This window comes from Piliocolobus tephrosceles, chromosome 4 (assembly GCF_002776525.5).
Source record: "Piliocolobus tephrosceles isolate RC106 chromosome 4, ASM277652v3, whole genome shotgun sequence".
In the NCBI taxonomy this organism is placed as follows: domain Eukaryota; kingdom Metazoa; phylum Chordata; class Mammalia; order Primates; family Cercopithecidae; genus Piliocolobus; species Piliocolobus tephrosceles.
In genome coordinates this window covers 41,828,059-41,850,796 of record NC_045437.1, presented here as the reverse complement: position 1 = coordinate 41,850,796, position 22,738 = coordinate 41,828,059, and the positions used below count along the sequence as shown (strand labels likewise).

General features: G+C 36.9%; 1 protein-coding gene across 1 annotated transcript in view; it reads right to left on the bottom strand.

Annotated features, from left to right (window-relative positions):
- The window catches only part of CCDC152 (coiled-coil domain containing 152), a 54,664-nt gene that overhangs the window by 18,205 nt on the left and 13,721 nt on the right, over positions 1–22,738 (bottom strand). Inside the window, exons 4-5 of the mRNA XM_023216451.2 lie at positions 11,582–11,650; positions 1,645–1,709 (exon numbers count right to left, since the gene is read on the bottom strand). Of these exons, the coding sequence (XP_023072219.2) occupies positions 1,645–1,709; positions 11,582–11,650 (134 nt within the window). The remainder of the gene's footprint in view (positions 1–1,644; positions 1,710–11,581; positions 11,651–22,738) is intronic.

The window sequence follows — 22,738 nt, the reverse complement described above, 5'->3', positions numbered from 1 at the left end:
TGAGAAACCACAAGAGACAAACCTATGCACCTTTCTATTCTCCACTGATTTTTGCCACAGGAAGATGTCACCAGTAAAGTGGAATGCATGCAGTAATTCGGTAAGACCCAGGATTTGCATTCCAGCCTCCAGGCATGAAGACTATTCTATCTGGGTTAAGTCAAGCTGTATCTCACTAGATCTTCTCTTTTATTTTAGCCTGTGCCATTCCTAAAAAATGTAATCTTTTCATTTTTCTAAGGAGACTAATCCCTAATAGGTTACAATTGATTGTCTTCTTTTCATATGCTTTCTCTGAACTTTAAATTCCAAGGAATAACCTCTAGTTTCACTCTTGATATATAAAACAATGATTCTCTCTATACAAGTTGCAAAATCCTTCTACTCTCACAAATACTGCTATGGAGTACCTCCTGAGTTTGTTCCTGGGGAGTTGTTCTTCATGAACAATGGAGAATTTTAGATGTGTTCAGAGGTTTTGAATTAGCAAATCTGCACTGTCATAGTTTGCTTTGAACAACCCCTAAGTAAGAAATTCAGACTCTCGGATTGTGATGTTTTCTCTTTAATTTCTTCCCCTCCAAACATTCCTATGATATGACAAAGCAGTATCCTAGTGCTTGAAGTTTTAGAAAGGAAAGTGGTAAAATTTTCTCTCCCTGGTTCCCCACCTCAATTACAATCTGACTTTAGCATCTATTGTTGAGATCTAGAGTCAATATATGAAAGGGATTGGGAAAAAATAAAGGGAAAATGGACAAGAAAGGGGGAGAAAGGGTAGGATTCATTCCAGAAATACTTAAAAACTATCTCAAAATTGGTGATGAAAAACTACATTTTCTAAGAGCATAGCCAGAATGCTACTTATTACTGTAGAGTATTAACCAGAAGTTCTGGGCAGGTTTCTTCAGAGGGTCCTCAGATGAGGAACCAGACTGAATTTAGAGAAGATTCTTCAAGGCTCCTGTAGATTCAAATTGAGTTTTGAGGATCTTTTGTCTGCTAGAATTTGACATATTAGCTCTTGAGCGATGAGGTAGTATAATGAACCTCTCAAAGAGTAGAGGGAACTGACATTTATTTAGCATCTTTTATGCTTTTTAGACACTGTTCATGTGTTCTACAACTGCTGTCACTGCACTGTTCCTACAGGAGACAAGGAAAAATATCAGAGGTTATGGTGGCTCCTGGGAGATAAATAATTTGTGATCCACATGAAATGCCCCCTGTATTTGAATGGTGTAATGATTACCCAAATCATAAAGAGTACAGATTCATTTACATTATAATAAAAAAGTTCACAGGTAGTAACAAATAGAGTTTACTAGAGTAAAAACTCTATTAACATAATTGAAAAATATATAGCAAAATAACCGCATCTCTTTTTGGTAGAAAGAAAAAGTTATGCATGTTATATGTTAGTACATTATATTTTGTAAAAATAAAACTCTTAAAATTTGTATTGCTTTGAAAACAAATTGTCATTTACTACAGATTTTGGCATATATACGCATATCTCCACACACACCCATACCCACAAATACTTGGCTGTGTTTATTAATTTAAAAACCTCTTTTTTTGCCCTAATTTGAAAAGATAAATCTCCACAGGGACTTGACTGAATAGAATGATACATAAACTCACCTGTTCATGAGACTTCAACTTCTCTTTTATAAGATCAGCACTTATTTTTAGTTGTTCATTTTCACCTGTGTAAGAATAATCAAAGAACATCATAATATATAGCACTTTCCAATTAATACGAAAATATGTTTAGCATTTTAGCTTCCATTATGTATGCATTCAACAAACATGCATCCAGCAGCTGCTACACATCAGGCACCACGCTAGACACTGAAAATATGAAAGTGAAAACAGTTATTGCTCTTCAAAGAACTTACAGCCTACTGCTGAGTCAAATGTGTTAGTAGTTATAATATGCTATGATAATTACTCTTTAATGGCAGTATATCGGAAATATTACAGGAACCTGCAAAAAGAAAACCTAGGGCAGCTTGAAGTCAGGAAAGGAGAAGAAAAGCTACTTGAGATGAGATTTAAGTGATAGGCTTACCCCATGTTAAGAAAGAGCATTCTAAATACAGAAAATTTCACAGAAGACCATGGGCTTGAGTGAATACAGTTTGGAAAAACTACAATTCAAGTACGGTATTGTTGAAGTGTAAAGTATGAGCAGGAGCTGCTATATACGTTGGGATTCCATCACTAGGTAGACATATTCTAGATAAACAATTTTGGATTTTGGTTTTACAGGTTACAGGGAGTCACCAAAGAATTTTGAACAGTGCAGAAGTGAAATAATGAGAGTTACATGCTAAAACGATTATCCGGCAATGTGGATGATGAATGAGAGGGTTTTGATCCTAGAGGAATGGATATCACTAAGTATACCTCAAGTAAGAGATAACAGGAACCTAAATTACATCAGTGGCAGTATGGAAAAAAGGAAGCAATGAGGAGAATTATTATTTAGATGATAGAATTACCTAGGAATTTAGTGATCCTTTAGTTAAAGGAGGTAAAAGAGAAAGGGGGAGCTTTTCTTTTTAGGTTTCTGGTTTGGGTAACTGAAAACAATACTTTAATAATATTTTAAACAAATTTTAAAAACCCTGTGATTAATTTTGATTACTAAACATCCAGGTCAATTTAAAACTGTAATTTCCTATTTGATTGAAAGTTTTCATGATCCTTATCCAACTGGCTAGATCAGTAGCTGTAAAGAGTCAATAGGCCGGGCGCGGTGGCTCAAGCCTGTAATCCCAGCACTTTGGGAGGCCGAGACGGGCGGATCACGAGGTCAGGAGATCGAGACCATCCTGGCTAATACGGTGAAACCCCGTCTCTACTAAAAAATACAAAAAACTAGCCCGGCGAGGTGGCGGGCGCCTGTAGTCCCAGCTACTCGGGAGGCTGAGGCAGGAGAATGGCGCAAACCCGGGAGGCGGAGCTTGCAGTGAGCTGAGATCTGGCCACTGCACTCCAGCCCAGGCGACAGAGCAAGACTCCGTCTCAAAAAAAAAAAAAAAAAGAGTCAATAGAGGTGGGAAAGAAGTCTTAGTTTGCTCCTTAGTTGCTCTTCCCTGTCTTTCCTCTGGGTCATTTCTTGGGGGATGGATACAAGAAATAAGGAGAGGCAAAAAATTCTCTATTTAACCTCGAGGTTCCAGTCCTTTAGGTGCTTGTAGCAAATATATGCAGAGTCTGGACTCACTCCAACATTTGGCAACCTTTTAGCAGATGTCATCAGAATATGGAAATATGTAGCTATTTTATTGTTAATTGTGGCATGGGCCCTAGTCACTAATTCCAGGTAAACAGGAAAAGCCTCACTAGACATCCTATTACAATTTCTCCTCTACAACCTTAACTATAAACACAACCAAGAAGTAGTTAAACAAAACAACAAATCAGTAAAGATTTTTGACATTATCTGCTTTTAGGAAGGTTTCTTTTGTAGTAGAGTAACATTGAGAGGAGCCTTGGAAACAGAGTCCACTTATGAAACTATTGCAGAGGTATTAAATCACAGTATTAAAATTAAAACCTTGACTATAAACAAAACTAAGAATTAGCTAAACAAAACAACGACAAATCAGTAAAGATTTTTGACATTATCTGAACAATGCTTTAGGAAGGCTTGAGAGGAGCCTTGGAAACAGGGTCCACATATAAAACTTGCAGGGATATTATATCAAAGTATTAAAATTAAGTAAAAATCTAAAATCAATTAGTTTTCAAAGGTTGTGATGAGAAAATGATAGGAAAGTGTTACATTTTTAAGAGTCATATTTAATACAAATCTTAATATTGATGACGGCTTCAGTTTGCCAGATTGTGTCTTTCAAGAAATTAGTCCATTTCACATAGGTTGTCATTTATTCAGAGTATTCCTTTATTATCCTCTTCTTTTTTTTTTTTTTTTTTTTTTTTTAAGTATTGAGATGAAGTCTCGCTCTTGTCCCCCAGGCTGGAGTGCTATGGTGCGATCTTGGATCCCTGCAACCTCCGTCTCCCAGGTTCAAGCTATTCTCCTTCCTGTGCCCCTGAGTAGCTGGGATTACAGGCGCGTACCAACACGCCTGGCTAATTTTTGTATTTTTAGTAGAGATGGGGTTTCACCATGCTGGCCAGGCTGGTCTCCTTTATTATCCTCTTAATGAACATGACATTTGTAGTGATGTCCTTTCTTTCATTTCTGATATTATTACTTGTGTAATCTCTCCTATTTCCTTAGTTCATCTGGCTAGAGACTTGTCAATTTTATTGATCTTTTCAAAAAAACAGCTTTTAGTTTCATTGCTCTCTATTAATTTCTTGTTTTCAATTTTACTAATTTCTGCTTTATTATTATTTCTTTTTTTACTTACTTTGGATTTAATTTGTTCTCCTTTTTCTTATTTCCTACATTGGAAGCTTAAATTAATTTTAGCTTTTTCTTGTCTTCTCATATACACAATTTAATACTACAAATTTCTCTGAAAGCACTGTTTTTGCTGCATTTCACAAATTTTAATAAATTGTATTTTCAGTTTTATTTAGTTCAAAATATTTTAAAATTTGTTGATATTTATTTTTTGACCACTGTATTATTTAAAAGTATTCTTTAATCTGCATATATTTTCAGATTTTTCATCTATCTTTCTGTTTTTGATGTCTACTGTAATTCCATTGTGGCCTGACAGCAGACACCGTATGATTTCTGGTCTTTCGAATTTGTTAAGGTGTGTTTTATAAGCCACAATGGGATCTATCTTGGTGAGTATTCACTAAGTTTGAGGAGAATGTGTATTCTGCTGTTGTTGGATGAAATAGTCTATAGATGTCCATTATAGTCAATTGATTGATGGTATTGTTGATTCCAACTGTGTCCTTACTGATTTCCTGATAGAAGAATGTTGAAATCTTCAACTACAATAGTGGAGTCCTCTATTTCTCCTTCCAGTTCTATCAATCTTTGACTCACATATTTTTGATGCCTTTGCTAGATGCATATATAAAATAATTTTATATCTTCTTGGAGAATTAATCCTTTTATCATTATGTAATACCCCTTTTTGTCCTGGATAATTTTTCATGCTCTAAAATCTGCTGTTTGAAATGAATATAGATACTCTAGTGTTCTTAATGTTAGCACGGCATATCTTTCTCCAGCCCTTAGCTTTTAATCTATATGTGCCTTTATATTTAAAGTAGACTTTTTTTGTAGAAAGCATATAGTTGGGTAATGTTTTTTGATCCACTCTGATAATCTCTGTCTTGTAAACTGTGTATTAGGCTATTGATTTTCAAAGTGCTTTTTGATAAAGTTGGATTAATATCTACCGTATTTGTTACTGTTTTGTATTCATAGACCTTGTTCTTTGATCCTATGTTTGTCTTCTATTCCTTTTCTGCCTTTTGTGATTTTGAGTATTTTATGTGATTTCATTTTCTCTTCTTTTTTAGCAAATCCGTTATACTTCAATTTTTAGTTTTTTTAGTGATTGTCCTAGAGTTTGCAATATACATTTACAATGAATTCAGGTCCACTTTCAAATCCATTATACTGCTTCTCAGGTAGTACAAGTCTTTTATACTAAAGTATTCATAATTCCTTCCTCTCATTCTTTATGTCACTGATGTCATACATTTCACTTATGCATAAGCTATAATTACTTAATAATACATTGTTGCTATATTTTGAATAACTGTTATCTTTTAGATCAATTGAGAATAAGAAAAATAAAAGTTTTTATTTTACCTTCACTTATTCCTTCTGTAATGTTCTTCCTTTCTATGTATATCCAAGTTTCTGGCCTATATCATTTTGCTTCTCTCCTCTTTCATCACTTCCTGCAAGGCTGGTATACTTGCAACAAATACTCTCAATTTTTGTTTGTCTAAGAAAGACTTTATTTTTCCTTTCTGGACAATAAGTTTGCAGGATGCAGAATTATTGGTTGGCGTTTTATTCTATCTCTCTCAGCACTTTAAATATTTCACTCTACTCCTTTACTGCTTGCATGGTTCCTGAGAAGAAGCTGGGTATAATTCTTACCTTTGGTCGGTCCTCTATAGGCAAAGAATTTTCCTCACTCTTGTTTCAAAATTTTTTCTTTGTTTTCTATTTTCTACAGTTTGAATATGACATACCTATGGGTAGTTTTTTGAGCATTTACCCTGTTTGGTGTTCACTGAGCTTCCTGGATCTGTGGTTTGGTATCTGATATTAATTAGGGGAAATTCTCAGTCATTATTGCTTCTGATGCTTCTTCTGTTCCTTTCTTTCTTTATTTTCCTTCTGGTATTCCCATTAAATGTTTGTTACAGCTTTTGTAGTTATTACACAGTTTTTGAATATTTTGTTACTTTTTTCCTAGTCTTTTTTTTTTTTTCTTTTCAGTTTTGGAAGTTACTATTGACATATTCTCAAGCTTAGAGAGTCTTTCCTGATACTGAAAAATTCTTTTCATTAGGCTATGTCTAGTCTACTAATGAGTCCAACAAAGGCATTCTTCATTTGTGTTTAGAGCCTTTAGCATATTAACCATAGTTTTTAAAAAATTTCTGGTCTAATAATTCCAATATCCCTGCCATTTCTGTGTCTGGTTTTGATGCTCTCTCTGGCTCTTCAAACTGTTTACTTTTTTTTTTTTTAATGTGCCTTGTAATTTTTTGTACAAAGCTGGAGACCAAGCACCAGTAAACAGGCCTTTAGTGATTTGATGGTAAGGTGTTGGGGAAGGAGAAGCATTGTATAGTTCTATGATTAGGTCTCAGTCTTTCAGTAAGCCTGTGTCTTTGGACTGTGAGTTACCCACATGCTTCTCAGTCCCTCTCCCCTTTGGTGAGATGGGATGACTAGAGTGGGCTGGAGTTGGCAAGGCTAGGGGGAGCTGAAATAGGATATTTTCCTCCCCTAAGGCAGCTTATCCTTGGCTAAAACCCCAGTAGTTTAGGTTCAGATAAAACAGCTTCTTTTGAGTCAGGCTTTCTTAAGACCAGAAGCTGTCGATTATTTCAAAATGGTTACTTTTCCTCTCTGGCCAACAACATGAGGGATTTTTCCCATATCTTAACTATGAGATCTTAGTAGAGCTCTTACAGGTAAAACTTACAAAACTGTAGGGGCTTGGGTCCCCTGAAATTTTTAATCTCTTAGACTTGACCACAGTGAGCCTCCTGCAATTCATCAAAATTACATTTTAGGGTTTCCCAGCCTGACAAACAGGGAGGTTTCTGTTCTTGTAAGTTGTGATTTTCTGAATCTGCCTCCCTGTCTCCAATTTTAGGTGCATCAATCTGTCCTGTGACCTCACTTCTGTGATCAAAAGAATCTAAGAATTGTTGATTTTTCAGTTTGCTCAATGTATTACTTGTTGTTAGCAGGGAATGACAGCTTCCGAGATCCTTATACGTTTTACCAGAAACATGAGGTGCATTTGAAGGATTTTCATTAAAGTTAGAATTCTATTTCCAAGTTTTATGTGCAAGTGAGAATACTTAAAAGTGACACATTTTTAGCCCTGAAGTTGCTTAATGGTGGAACCATTTCTAAAGATACAATGGTTTTTCCGTAAATTAATTTTCCAAAATCAGTTAATTGGCCACTGCTGGCTGACATTTTATCAAGTCTAATAGACTTTGATTACTTTTTAACTTAATATGTCTGATAAAGAGCTTGTATGGGGGTAGGAGAAGTGACAGCTCTGATAATTTCTTATTGTTGGCTTGTGCTTGCATTATTGTAATTATTATTGTCCTCAATATATGTTTTATTTTTTAAAACTATTTGTCCATTTTGGAAGGATTAGTTTGATTAGAACTAGCTACTTTTATCTATTAATCCTCTTATCCAGATACACATAAACTGTACTACATGGCCATACACTGAAATTAGGGGGAAAAGCAGACATGCAATTGTTCAGTTTTAGAACTCCCATTCTCCTCAGAGAAAGAAGAACCTTGTGTATCACGCGTGACATATAATTAACTTACACATAGAAAAAGGAATATTATCCTAGTTATTAAATTTTTGTAAGATGATTGGCTTTGAATTTTCAGATAAAAATAAAGATAAATAAGAATTGCAATTTTTTCTACATCTCATTGAATTATCTTTTACATAATCCTTAAGTCCCTACTGGAAAGATTCATTGATAAGACTAAAGGAAGGTAGCATTTCTCTCATTGTAACTGAAAAGTTTCTTAAACCCAAAGGGTAATTGATTAATCGGCTCAATAATGTTACCAAAAAACCAGATCCTTTTAGTTTACTTTTCTTGCTGTCCTCCAAAATCATCCTGCTGGCATGAGTTTTAGACTAGAAACAAGAAATCTGCAACAATTTTAGGCATTATATACAGTCTTATAACAACCAGAACAACACAGTCCATCTCTTGGGAGAGAGGAAAATTATTCCAAAAGAACTCCCTTGGAGTTTGGATGCAATCAGCGTTCCCTGAGGCATATGGTTAAGTGAATAAAGGGTGAATGTCTGAAAATGCAAAACAGTTTCCTACTAAGGAGAGAAAAGAGCTATTGGAAAGGAAACCACTGGGTAGCTTAAATAAGCAGATTAATCATACTATCTTGGCAATCAATTGGATGAAAATGGTCAAATATAGATAGTTCTTATCTATCACCTTGCTCAATCAAGGCTTGTAAAAGCATTGGGAAAGTGAACTCAATGAATCATCATTTATTTGCAAGAGTCATCATACAATATTCATTTTTAAGAATGGCTATTTTATTTTTTTATTGTTTGAGACAGAGTCTTGTTCTGTGGCCAGGCTGGAGTGCAGTGGCGTGATCTCGGCTCACTGCAATCTCCAGCTCCTTGATTCAAGTGATTCTCCTGCCTTAGCCTCTTGAGTAGCTGGGATTACAGGCAAGCGCCACCACACCCAGCTAATTTTTGTATTTTTTTTTAGTAGAGGCGGGGTTTCACCATGTTGGCCGGGATATGGATTGCAGGCGTGAGCCACAGCGCCTGGCCAAGAATGATTGTTTAAAAACTTGTACTTGCTTTGTACTGGATCTTAAAGAGAAAGTTTTTTGTTTTCTCCCATTCTTTATGATGTTAGCTGTGAGCTTTTCATTTACGGCCTTTATTGTGTTAAGGCAAGATCCTTCCATGCCTATTATCTTCTCTATGTATACTTATTTTGTGAGAGTTTTAATTCATCAGTGGATGTTGAATTTTGTCAAATGTTTTTTCTGTATCTATTGAGGTGTTCATGTGTTTATTTTCCTACTCATTTTGATAATAAATAGAAATCACATGGTGTATCACATTGATTGATCTGTGTATACAGAACCATACTTGCATCTCAGGGATAAATCCCACTTGGTTAGGATATATGATCTTTTTAATGGGCTGTTGAATTTTATTTGATAGTATTTTATTGAGGATTTTTGAGTCTGTGTTTATCAGGAATATTGGGATGTAATTTTCTTTCCTTGCAGTGTCTTTGTCTAATTTTGGTGTCAGGGTGATGCTGGCCTCATAGATGAGTTTGGAAGTGTTCCCTTTGCTTTTATTGTTTGAAAGAGTTTAAGAAAAATTGGTATTACTTTTTCTCTGAGTGTTTAATAGAATTCCCCATGAAGCCACCTCATCCTGGGCTTTTTTTGGTGGGAGATTTTTTATTATTTACTCAATCTCCTTATTTGTTATTGTGTGTTCTGATTATTTCTGATTTAGTTTTGGCAGGTTGTATGTTCCTACGTATTTGACTATTCATTCTAGGTTTTCCAGTTTGTTGGCATATAGTTTCTCTTAATAGTCCCTTATTATCCTCCTCACCCCCCCCCAAGACAACAGTTGTATAGGTTTCTCTTTCATTTCTGCTTTTATTTACTGTGTCGTCGAGGCGTAAAGATAGATTACTTATTGGATATATATTTTTTCCTTTTAAATTTAGGCTTTACAGCCATAAACTTCCCCATTAAAATGTCTTTTGCTGTATTCTATAGGTTTTGGTATGTTGTGTTTTCATTTGTCTCAGATGTTTTAAAAATTCCTTTGGTTTATTCTTTGACTTGATTGTTCAGGAATGTGTTTAGCATTTTTGCCACTTCTTTTCAACATATTTGCTGGAAATCCTAGACAGAGCAATTAGGAAAGAGAAAGACATAAAGGGCATCCAAATCAGAAGAGAAGAAAATTATCTCTATTCTCAGATGACATGACTATATACTTAGAAAACCTATTAGAACTAAGAAACAGATTCAGTAAAGTTGCACTACACAAAATCAACATACAAAAATCGATCACATTTCTATATACAAAGTACAAAATATCTGGAAAGGAAATTAAGAACCAATCCTATTAACAATGGCAATAAAAATACTTAAGAATTAACCGAAGAAGGTGAGAATCTTGTACCCTGAAAGTAATAAAACATTGATGAAGGAAATGAAAGAAGACACAGATAAATAGATTAGAATTAATATTGTTAAAATTACTATTGTTAAAATTGTTAAAATATTGTTAAAATGTCCATACTATCTAAAATGATCTGCATATTTACTGCAATCGCTATCAAAATGCCAATGACATTCTTTCCAGAAGTAGACATAACAATCTTAAAATTAATATGGAATCACAAAAGACCTCAAATAGCCCAAGAAATCTTGAGTAAAAAGGACAAACCTGGAGCCATTGCACTACCTAATTTCAAAATATATTATGGAGCTACAATAATCAGAACAGTATAGCACTGTTAAAAAAAAAAAAAAAACAGACATGTAGATCATGGAACAGATTAGAGAACCCAGCTGGGTGTGGTATTTTAGTCACAAGGAAGGGAAAAGTTGTTTTGAGCCCTGGCATTGAAATAGGAGCACGAGTGCCCTTTTTTAACACTCCAAATTACAAGAATCTCATATAAGATCAATATTTTATCTCACATATATAAGGTGCTTGTTTTAAAATAAAGGCAGAGGTCTAAGATGAGAAATGCTTATTTGATGTGAGTTTTATGTGGAAGGGGCCTTTAAGGCAATTTAGTTTAATCTCTGATATAGCAGAAAAAAATCTCAGCCATCACAGCTGAGTCAGAACAGCACAAAATACTTGGTTGGTCTGTTTTGTGAATGGTAGGCCTGTTTGATTAAAATGTTTGTTAAAAATAAGATAAGCTGAATGTGTTGACTTCATTTACACAAATACAGTCTTAGTCTATGACAAAAAAATTAAATGGTAAACTATCACTGTGGTTTAAATAAAAAATTATGGTTTAACTAGTAATACCCACTCTTCAAAACTGAACACAGGGTTATTAAAGACCAACAATGCTACTGAGAATAAATCGATTTCTAAACTTTTTAAGGTAATAACTATATGACCTATATGAAACATCCCTTTATGTCACTATCAGAACATGACTGAATTGTTCTGTTCAGCATAGCATTTCTTATTTCATAATCATCTAGGAAAGTATTTTTAAGTAGTAAGATGTCCACTTTTAGCTGATAAATTGAAACTTATTATCAACAATGTAAAAGCTTCCCATTTTTAAAGGTGCTCAAATAAACAATGCTTTTTTAGATTTTACTTTTTTTTCTAACTTACCTTTCAAATTCTGTTGACATTCAATGGTCTGTTGTAGCCCTTTAATTATATTATGAAGAGTAGCACATTCTAAAACATAAAAGATAAATTTATTTTAAAATCCCTTGCTTTCATTTTGGAATTATTTTCAGTTGAAATTATTAAAATAAAATAATATTTAAGCCAGGCAATGGTGATGTGTGCCTTGCAGTCCTATAGACTCAAGAGGCTGAGGCAGGAGGATCACTTGAACCCAAGAGTTCAAGGCTGCAGGAGGCTATGCTCACGCCATTGCACTCCAGCCTGGGTGACAGAGCAAGACCCTGTCTCTAAAAATAATAATAATAATATTTAATTTGAAATTATAAGATCTTAATAAAGCAGCCAAGCACCTTAAAGAAAATTATATAAAGAAAAAACATATTTTTTTTTTTTTTTTTGAGACAGAGTCTTGCCCTGTCGTCCAGGCTGAAGTGCAGTGGCACGATGTTGGCTCACTGCAACCTCCGCCTCCCAGGTTCAAGTGATTCTCCTGCCTCAGTCTCCTGAGCAGCTGGGATTACAGGCATGCGTCATCATGCCTGGTTACTTTTTGTATTTTTGTAGAGATGGGGTTTCACCATGTTGGCCATGCCAGTCTCGAACTCCTGACCTCAAGTAATCCACCTGCCTCAGGTGATCCACCCCCTTCAGCCTCCTAAAGTGCTGGGACTACAGGTATGAGCCTTTACTTTTAACTCACTTATTAAGCCAGATGAATTTCAAAACTTGGTAATGACTTTCCTAAAACACAATAGTATGGATCCTACCATGTGCCTAAGCAATCTCTGCCCTAAGTAGTAAGGCATAACTGCATATGTCTGGGAAACTATAAGAAGAATGTCCATGCAAATCTTCCATGAAAGAACATCCTAAGGAAAGGGAGTCAAATTATATTGTTTTGGTATAAGACAATGTGTGGTACAATTGTGTGGTATAAAAGAATGCTTTTCTTACTCTCTCTTCCAGTCTGTCCTCTTAGTACTTATGCTTGAGTCTTAGAGCAAGAGATTAGCAATAAAAGGAGTAAAAACCTCAATAAGTAGTGTTCCAAGGCTTCAACAACTTTGTTGTCAATGGCTGCTGACATAATAGAAGACAGAAGTTTCATTGCAAATATTAGAGCCTTGACATGCACATACAAGTCTTCACTATTGGTTACCACCAGCAACAGCCAAGATGGATAGCAACAGTAGTGGTAATTTCTATTACTTTAGAAGTCCATTTGGCTATTAGGAGACTATTTTTTGTTTTGCTTACCATTGCTTCCTACTGTTTAGAACACTTGTGGTCCATAGTAGGCAATCCACAAATATTTGTTCAGTGATAATTGGGTTGACAGGTAATATCACAGTAAGCTGAAGCAGATAAGGGGTAAGTAGAGAACCTCTGGTATGAAAATAACACATATTTTGTCGACTGAATGAAAGAACCAATACTGTGAAGGGAGAATTCAAAACTTTTCACCTTTTAATTAGAGATTTTGCACTCAGTCTCATGTACTTTTTCAACTATGCTGACAGAAATGAAAGCATTTTGCAGAAGTTTAAAGCTTTATGATGATATAAGGTTTTGCTACTGTGGCTCTTCACTCCTCCCTGCTCTCCCTATCATCCCTACCATCCCTGCCATCCCCACCATCCCCACCATCTACTCAAAGTTCCCATCATCCTCCATTTTCTCTATCTTGCTATTTCCCAGTAAGAGAATAATGGTTAAATTACATTTCACAGAAATTAGCTGAGAATCTGCTTCATGAGTGTCACTGTGCTAGCTGCTAGAATTCAAAAATTAAAGAGGCATAGACAGACTCTGCCATCACTTGACTTTGTGCCTTTTAGAGTAATGAATCCAGTGATTCACAGAATATAGCGACAGAAGATACCTCAGTAATCTGTAAATTGAAAACAGAACCCAGCAACTGAGTATTTCAAAAATGTGTATTTTCAAAACTTGAACACAAGGTGGCAGGCTCACCACATTTTTCTGCAATGGAACCTAGATAAATTTTTTTTTTTAAATTTTTTTCTTTTTCTTTTTTTGACTTAAAAAAATCATTATTATACTTTAAGTTCTAGGGTACATGTGCACAACGTGCAGGTTTTTTACATATGTACACATGTGCCATGTTGGTGTGCTGCACCCATTAATTCGTCATTTACATCAGGTATAATTCCCAATGCAATCCCTCCCCTCTCCCCCCTCCCCACAATAGGCCCCGGTATATGATGTTCCCCTTCCTGTGTCCAAGTGATCTCATTGTTCAATTCCCACCTATGAGTGAGAACATGTGGTGTTTGGTTTTCTGTTCTTGCAATAGTTTGCTGAGAATGATGGTTTCCAGCTGCATCCATGCCCCTAAAAAGGACACGAACTCATCCTTTTTTATGGCTGCATAGTATTCCATGGTGTATATGTGCCACATTTTCTTAATCCAGTCTGTCACTGATGGACATTTGGGTTGATTCCAAGTCTTTGCTATTGTGAATAGTGCCGCAATAAACATACGTGTGCATGTGTCTTTACAGCAGCATGATTTATAATCCTTAGGGTATATACCCAGTAATGGGATGGCTGGGTCAAATGGTATTTCTAATTCTAGATCTTTGAGGAATCGCTACACTGTTTTCCACAATGGTTGAACTAGTTTACAGTCCCACCAACAGTGTAAAAGCGTTCCTATTTCTCCATATCCTCTCCAGTACCTGTTGTTTCCTGATTTTTTAATGATTGCCATTCTAACTGGTGTGAGATGGTATCTCATTGTGGTTTTGATTTGCATTTCTCTGATGGTGAGTGATGATGAGCATTTTTTTCATGTGTCTGTTGGCTGTATAAATGTCTTCTTTTGAGAAGTGTCTGTTCATATCCTTTGCCCACTCTTTGATGGGGTTGTTTGTTTTTTTCTTGTACATTTGCTTGAGCTCTATGTAGGTTCTGGATATTAGCCCTTTGTCAGATGAGTAGATTGCAACAATTTTCTCCCATTCTGTAGGTTGCCTGTTCACTCTGATGGTAGTTTCTTTTGCTGTGCAGAAGCTCTTTAGTTTAATTAGATCCCATTAGTCAATTCTGGCTTTTGTTACCGTTGCTTTTGGTGCTTTAGACATGAAGTCCTTGCCCATGCCTATGTCCTGAATGGTATTCCCTAGTAGGTTTTCTTGTAGGATTTTTATGGTTTTAGGTCTAACATTTAAGTCTCTAATCCATCATGAATTAATTTTTGTATAAGGAGTAAGGAAAGGATCCAGTTTCAGCTATCTACTTATGGCTAGCCAATTTTCCCAGCACCATTTATTAAATAGGGAATCCTTTCCCCATTTCTTGTTTTTCTCAGGTTTGTCAAAGATCAGATGGCTGTAGATGTGTGGTATTATTGCTGAGGACTCTGTTCTGTTCCATTGGTCTATATCTCTGTTTTGGTACCAATACCATGCTGTTTTGGTTACTGTAGCCTTGTAGTATAGTTTGAAGTCAGGTAGCGTGATGCCTCCAACTTTATTCTTTTTGCTTAGAATTCTCTTGGCAATGTGGGCTCTTTTTTGGTTCCATATGAACTTTAAAGTAGTTTTTTCCAATTCTGTGAAGAAAGTCATTGGTAGCTTCATGGGGATGGCATTGAATCTATAAATTATCTTGGGCAGTATGGCCATTTTCATGGTATTGATTCTTCCTATCCATGAGCATGGTATGTTCTTCCATTTGTTTGTGACCTCTTTTATTTCACTGAGCAGTGGTTTGTAGTTCTCCTTGAAGAGGTCCTTTACACTCCTTGTAAGTTGGATTCCTAAGTATTTTATTCTCTTTGAAGCTATTGTGAATGGGAGTTCATCCATGATTTGGCTCTCTGTTTGTCTCTTACTGGTGTATAAGAATGCTTGTGAGTTTTGCACATTGATTTTGTATCCTGAGACTTTGCTGAAGTTGCTTATCAGCTTAAGTAGATTTTGGGCTGAGATGATGGAGTTTTCTAAATATACAATCATGTCATCTGCAAACAGGGACAATTTGACTTCTTCTTTTCCTAACTGAATACTCTTTATTTCTTTCTCTTGCCTTATTGTCCCAGCCAGAATTTCCAACACTATGTTGAATAGAAGTGGTGAGAGAGGGCATCCCTGTCTTGTGCCAGTTTTCGAAGGGAATGCTTGCAGCTTTTTCCCATTCAGTATGATATTGGCTGTGGGTTTGTGATGAATAGTTCTTATTATTTTGAGATACGTTCCATCAATACAGAATTTATTGAGAGTTTTTTAGCTTGAAGGGCTGTTGAATTTTGTCAAAGGCCTTTTCTGCATCTATTGAGTTCATCATGTGGTTTTTGTCTTTGGTTTTGTTTATATGCTGGATTACGTTTATTGATTTGCATATATTGAACCAGCCTTGCATCCCAGGGATGAAGCCCACTTGATCATGGCGGATAAGCTTTTTGATGTGCTGCTGGATTCGGTTCGCCAGTATTTTATTGAGGATTTTTGCATCAATGTTCATCAGGGATATTGGTCTAAAATTCTCTTTTATTGTTGTGTCTCTCTAAGGCTTTGGTATCAGGATGATGTTGGCCTCATAAAATGAGTTAGGGTGGATTCCCTCTTTTTCTATTGATTGGAATAGTTTCAGAAGGAATGGTACCAGCTCCTCCTTGTACCTCTGGTAGAATTCGTCTGTGAATCTATCTGGTCCTGGACTTTTTTTGATTGGTAGGCTATTAATTATTGCCTCAATTTCAGAGCCTGCTATTGGTCTATTCAGGGATTCAACTTCTCTCTGGTTTAGTCTTGAGAGAATGTAAGTGTCCAGGAAATTATCCATTTCTTCTAGATTTTCTAGTTGATTTGCGTAGAGGTGTTTATAGTATTCTCTGATGGTAGTTTGTATTTCTGTGGGGTCGGTGGTGATATCCCCTTTATCATTTTTTTTGCCTCTATTTGATCTTCTCTCTTTTCTTCTTTATTAGTCTTGCTAGTGGTCTAACAATTTTGTTGATCTTTTCAAAAAACCAACTCCTGGATTCATTGATTTTTTGGAGGGTTTTTGTGTCTCTATCTCCTTCAGTTCTGCTCTGATCTTAGTTATTTCTTGCCTTCTGCTAGCTTTTGAATGTGTTTGCTCTTGCTTCTCTAGTTCTTTTAATTGTGATGTTGGGGTGTCAATTTTAGATCTTTCCTGCTTTCACTTGTGGTCATTAAGTGCTACAAATTTCCCTCTACACACTGCTTTAAATGGGTCCCAGAGAGTCTGGGATGTTGTATCTTTGTTCTCATTGGTTTCAAAGAACATCTTTATTTCTGCCTTCATTTTGTTATGTACCCAGTAGTCATTCAAGAACGGGTTGTTCAGTTTCCATGTAGATGAGTGGTTTTGAATGAGTTTCTTAGTCCTGAGTTCTAGTTTGATTGCACTGTGGTCTGAGAGACAGTTTGTTATAATTTCTGTTCTTGTACATTTGCTGAAGAGTGCTTTACTTCCAACTATGTGGACAATTTTGGAATAAGTGCGATGTGGTGCTGAGAAGAATGTATATTCTGTTGATTTGGGGTGGAGAGTTCTGTAGATATCTATTAGGACCACTTGGTGCAGAGTTGAGTTCAATTCCTGGATATCCTTGTTAACTTTCTGTTGTTGATCTGTCTAATGTTGACAGTGGGGTGTTGAAGTCTCCCATTATTATTGTATGGAAGTCTAAGTCTCTTTGTAAGTCTCTAAGGACTTGCTTTATGAATCTGGTTGCTCCTGTATTGGGTGCATATATATTTAGGATTGTTAGCTCTTCCTGATGAATTGATCCCTTTACCATTATGTTATGGCCTTCTTTGTCTCTTTTGATCTTTGTTGGTTTAAAGTCTGTTTTATCAGAGACTAGGATTGCAACCCCTGCTTTTTTTTTGTTTACCATTTGTTTGGTAGATCTTCCTCCATCCCTTTATTTTGAGCCTATGTATGTCTCTGCATGTGAGATGGGTCTCCTGAATACAGCACACTGATGAGTCTTGATTCTTGATCCAATCTGCCAGTCTGTGTCTTTTAATTGAACCATTTAGTCCATTTACATTTAAGGTTAATATTGTTATGTGTGAACTTGATCCTGCCATTATGATATTAGCTGGTTATTTTGCTCATTAGTTGATTCAATTTCTTCCTAGCATCGATGGTCTTTACATTTTGGCATGTTTTTGCAATGGCTGGTACCGGTTGTTCTTTTCCATTTTTAGTGCTTCGTTCAGGATCTCTTGTAGGGCAGGCCTGGCAGTGACAAAATCTCTAAGCATTTGCTTGTCTGTAAAGGATTTTATTTCTCCTTCACTTATGAAACTTAGTTTGGCTGGATATGAAATTCTGGGTTGAAAATTCTCTTCTTTAAGAATGTGGACTATTGGCCCCCAACTGTCTTCTAGCTTGGAGAGTTTCTGATTAAATATTTATTTAATTATTTATTATTATTATTGTACTTTAAGTTCTAGGGTACATGTGCATAACATGCAGGTTTGTTACATATGTATACTTGTGTCATGTTGCTGTGCTGCACCCATCAACTCGTCAGCACCCATCAACTTGTCATTTACATCAGGTATAACTCCCAATGCAATCCCTCCCCTCTCCCCCCTCCCCATGATAGGCCCCGGTGTGTGATGGTCAATCATGAAAAAGTCAGGAAACAATAGGTCCTGGAGAGGATGTGGAGAAGTAGGAACACTTTTACACTGTTGGTGGGATTGTAAACTAGTTCAACCATTATGGAAAACAGTATGGTTATTCCTCAAGGATCTAGAACTAGAGGTACCATAAGACCCAGCTATCCCATTACTGGGTATATACCCAAAGCATCATAAATCATGCTGCTATAAAGACACATGCACACCTATGTTTATTGTGGCACTATTCACAATAGCAAAGACTTGGAATCAACCCAAATGTCCATCAGTGACAGACTGGATTAAGAAAATGTGGCACATATACACCATGGAATACCATGCAGCCATTAAAAAGATGAGTTCGTGTCCTTTTTAGGGGCATGGATGCAACTCCAGACCCTGTTTGCCTGGGTATCAGCAGTGGAGGCTGCAGAAGACAGAATATTGCTGAACAGCGAGTGTTGCTGTCTGATTCTCGCTCTGGAAGCTTTGTCTCAGAGGCATACCCAGGTCTGAACCTAGTAGGGAATATCTCCCATTTAGGCTACTCAGGGGTCTGGGACCCACTTGAGCAGGCAGTCTGTACATTCTCAGATCTCAACCTCTGTGCTGGGAAAACCACTGCTCTCTTCAAAGCTGTTAGACGACATTTACATCTGCAGAGATTTCTGCTGCTTTTTGTTTAGCTATGCTCTGTCCCCAGAGGTGGAGTCTACAGAGGCAGGCAGGCCTCCTTGAGCTGCAGTTGGCTCCACCCAATTCGAGATTCCCAGTGGCTTTGTTTAACTACTTAACCCTCAGCAATGGCGGGTGTCCCTCCCCCAGCCTCGCTGCTGCATTGCAGTTACATCTCAGACTGCTGTGCTAGCAATGAGGGAGGCTCCGTGGGCATGGGACCCTCTTGGCCAGGTGTGGGATATAATCTCTTGGTGTGCCATTTGCTAAGATCCTTGGTAAAGCGCAGTATTAGGGTGGGAGTTACCCGATTTTCCAGGTGTTGTGTGTCTCAGTTTCCCTTGACTAGGAAAAGGTATTCCCTTCCCCCTTGCACTTCCTAGGTGAGGTGATGCCTCGCCCTGCTTCAGCTCTCACTGGTCGGGCTGCACCCACTGACCAGCACTGACTGTTCGACAAGCCCCAGTGAAATGAATCCTGTACCTCAGTTGAAAATGCAGAAATCACCCGTCTTCTGTGTCACTCACGCTGGGAGCTGGATGCTGGAGCTGTTCCTATTTGGCTATCTTGGGTGCCACGGGCTGAACCTAGATAAATTCTTCACAAGAATATCATTCACTAATTTTGAATAATGGCTTTTAATTCTCTCTCTCTTTTTTTTTATTATACTTTAAGTTCTAGGGTACATGTGCATAACGTGAAGGTTTGTTACATATGTATACTTGTGCCATGTTGGTGTGCTGCACCCATCAAATAGTCAGCACCCATCAATTCGTCATTTATATCATGTATAACTCCCAATGCAATTCCTCCCCCCACCCCCTCCCCATGATAGGCCCTGGTGTGTGATGTTCCCCTTCCTGAGTCCAAGTGATGTCATTGTTCACTTCCCACCTATGAGTGAGAACTGAGAACATGCGGTGTTTGGTTTTCTGTTCTTGTGATAGTTTGCTATGAATGATGGTTTCCAGCTGCTTCCATGTCCCTACAAAGGATGCAAACTCATCCTTTTTCATGGCTGCACAGCATTCCATGGTGTATATGTGCCATATTTTCTGAATCCAGTCTGTCACTGATGGACATTTGGGTTGATTCCAAGTCTTTGCTATTGTGAATAGTGTCGCAATAAACATACGTGTGCATGTGTCTTTATAGCAGCATGATTTATAATCCTTTGGGTATATACCCAGTAGTGGGATGGCTGGGTCATATGGTACATCTAGTTCTAGATCCTTGAGGAATTGCCATACTCTTTTCCATTATGGTTGAACTAGTTTACAATCCCACCAACAGTGTAAAAGTGTTCCTATTTCTCCACATCCTCTCCAGCACCTGTTGTTTCCTGACTTTTTAATGATTGCCATTCTAACTTGTGTGAGATGGTATCTCATTGTGGTTTTGATTTGCATTTCTCTGTTGGCGAGTGATGATGAGCATTTTTTCGTGTGTTTGTTGGCTGTATGAATGTCTTCTTTTGAGAAATGTCTGTTCATATCCTTTCCCCACTTTTGGATGGGGTTGTTTGTTTTTTTCTTATAAATTTGTTTGAGTTCTTTGTATGTTCTGGATATCAGCCCTTTGTCAGATGAGTAGATTAGAAAAATTATCTCCCATTCTGTAGGTTGCCTGTTCACTCTGATGGTAGTTTCTTTTGCTGTGCAGAAGCTCTTTAGTTTAATGAGATCCCATTTCTTAATTATGGCTTTTGTTGCCGTTGCTTTTGGTGTTTTAGACATGAAGTCCTTGCCCATGCCTATGTCCTGAATGGTATTACCTAGGTTTTCTTCTAGGGTTTTTATGGTATTAGGTCTAACATTTAAGTCTCTAATCCATCTTGAATTAATTTTCATATAAGGAGTAAGGAAAGGATCCAGTTTCAGCTTTCTACTTATGGCTAGCCAATTTTCCCAGCACCATTTATTAAATAGGGAATCCTTTCCCCATTTCTTGTTTCTCTCAGGTTTGTCATAGATCAGATGGCTGTAGATGTGTGGTATTATTTCTGAGGACTCTGTTCTGTTCCATTGGTTTATATCTCTGTTTTGGTACAAGTACCATGCTGTTTTGGTTACTGTAGCCTTGTAGTATAGTTTGAAGTCAGGTAGCGTGATGCCTCCAGCTTTGTTCTTTTGACTTAGGATTGTCTTGGCAACGCAGGCTCTTTTTTGGTTCCATATGAACTTCAAGCCGTTTTTTCCAATTCTGTGAAGAAACTCATTGGTAGCTTGATGGGGATGGCATTGAATCTATAAATTACCTTGGGCAGTATGGCCATTTTCACGATATTGATTCTTCCTATCCATGAGCATGGTATGTTCTTCCATTTGTTAGTGTCCTCTTTGATTTCACTGAGCAGTGGTTTGTAGTTCTCCTTGAAGAGGTCCTTTACATCCCTTGTAAGTTGGATTCCTAGGTATTTTATTCTCTTTGAAGCAATTGTGAATGGAAGTTCATTCCTGATTTGGCTCTCTGCTTGTCTGTTACTGGTGTATAAGAATGCTTGTGATTTTTGCACATTAATTTTGTATCTTGAGACTTTGCTGAAGTTGCTTATCAGCTTAAGGAGATTTTGGGCTGAGACAATGGGGTTTTCTAAATATACAATCATGTCATCTGCAAACAGGGACAATTTGACTTCTTCTTTTCCTAACTGAATACCCTTGATTTCTCTCTCTTGCCTGATTGCTCTAGCCAGAATTTCCAACACTATGTTGAATAGGAGTGGTGAGAGAGGGCATCCCTGTCTTGTGCCAGTTTTCAAAGGGAATTTTTCCAGTTTTTGCCCATTCAGTATGATATTGGCTGTGGGTTTGTCATAAATAGCTCTTATTATTTTGAGGTACGTTCCATCAATACCGAATTTATTGAGCGTTTTTAGCATGAAGGGCTGTTGAATTTTGTCAAAAGCTTTTTCTGCATCTATTGAGATAATCATGTGGTTCTTGTCTTTGGTTCTGTTGATATGCTGGATTATGTTTATTGATTTGCGAATGTTGAACCAGCCTTGCATCCCAGGGATGAAGCCCACTTGATCATGGTGGATAAGCTTTTTGATGTGCTGCTGAATCTGTTTTGCCAGTATTTTATCGAGGATTTTTGCATCGATGTTCATCAGGGAGATTGGTCTAAAATTCTCTTTTTTTGTTGTGTCTCTGCAAGGCTTTGGTATCAGGATGATGTTGGCCTCACAAAATGAGTTAGGGAGGTTTTCCTCTTTTTCTATTGATTGGAATAGTTTCGGAAGGAATGATACCAGCTCCTCTTGTACCTCTGGTAGAATTCAGCTGTGAATCCATCTGGTCCTGGACTTTTTTTGGTTGGTAGGCTATTAATTATTGCGTCAATTTCAGAGCCTGTTATTGGTCTATTTAGGGATTCAACTTCTTCCTTGTTTAGTCTTGGAAGAGTGTAAGTGTCCAGGAAATTATCCATTTCTTCTAGATTTTCTAGTTGATTTGCGTAGAGGTGTTTATAGTATTCTCTGATGGTAGTTTGCATTTCTGTGGGGTCAGCGGTGATATCCCCTTTATCATATTTTATTGCATCTATTGATTCTTCTATCTTTTCTTCTTTATTAGTCTTGCTAGCGGTCTGTCAATTTTGTTGATCTTTTCAAAAAACCAACTCCTGGATTCATTGATTTTTTGGAGTGTTTTTTGTGTCTCTATCTCCTTCAGTTCTGCTCTGATCTTAGTTATTTCTTGCCTTCTGCTAGCTTTTGAATGTGTTTGCTCTTGCCTCTCTAGTTCTTTTAATTGTGATTTTAGAGTGTAAATTTTAGATCTTTCCAGCTTTCTCTTGTGGGCATTTAGTGCTATAAATTTCCCTGTAC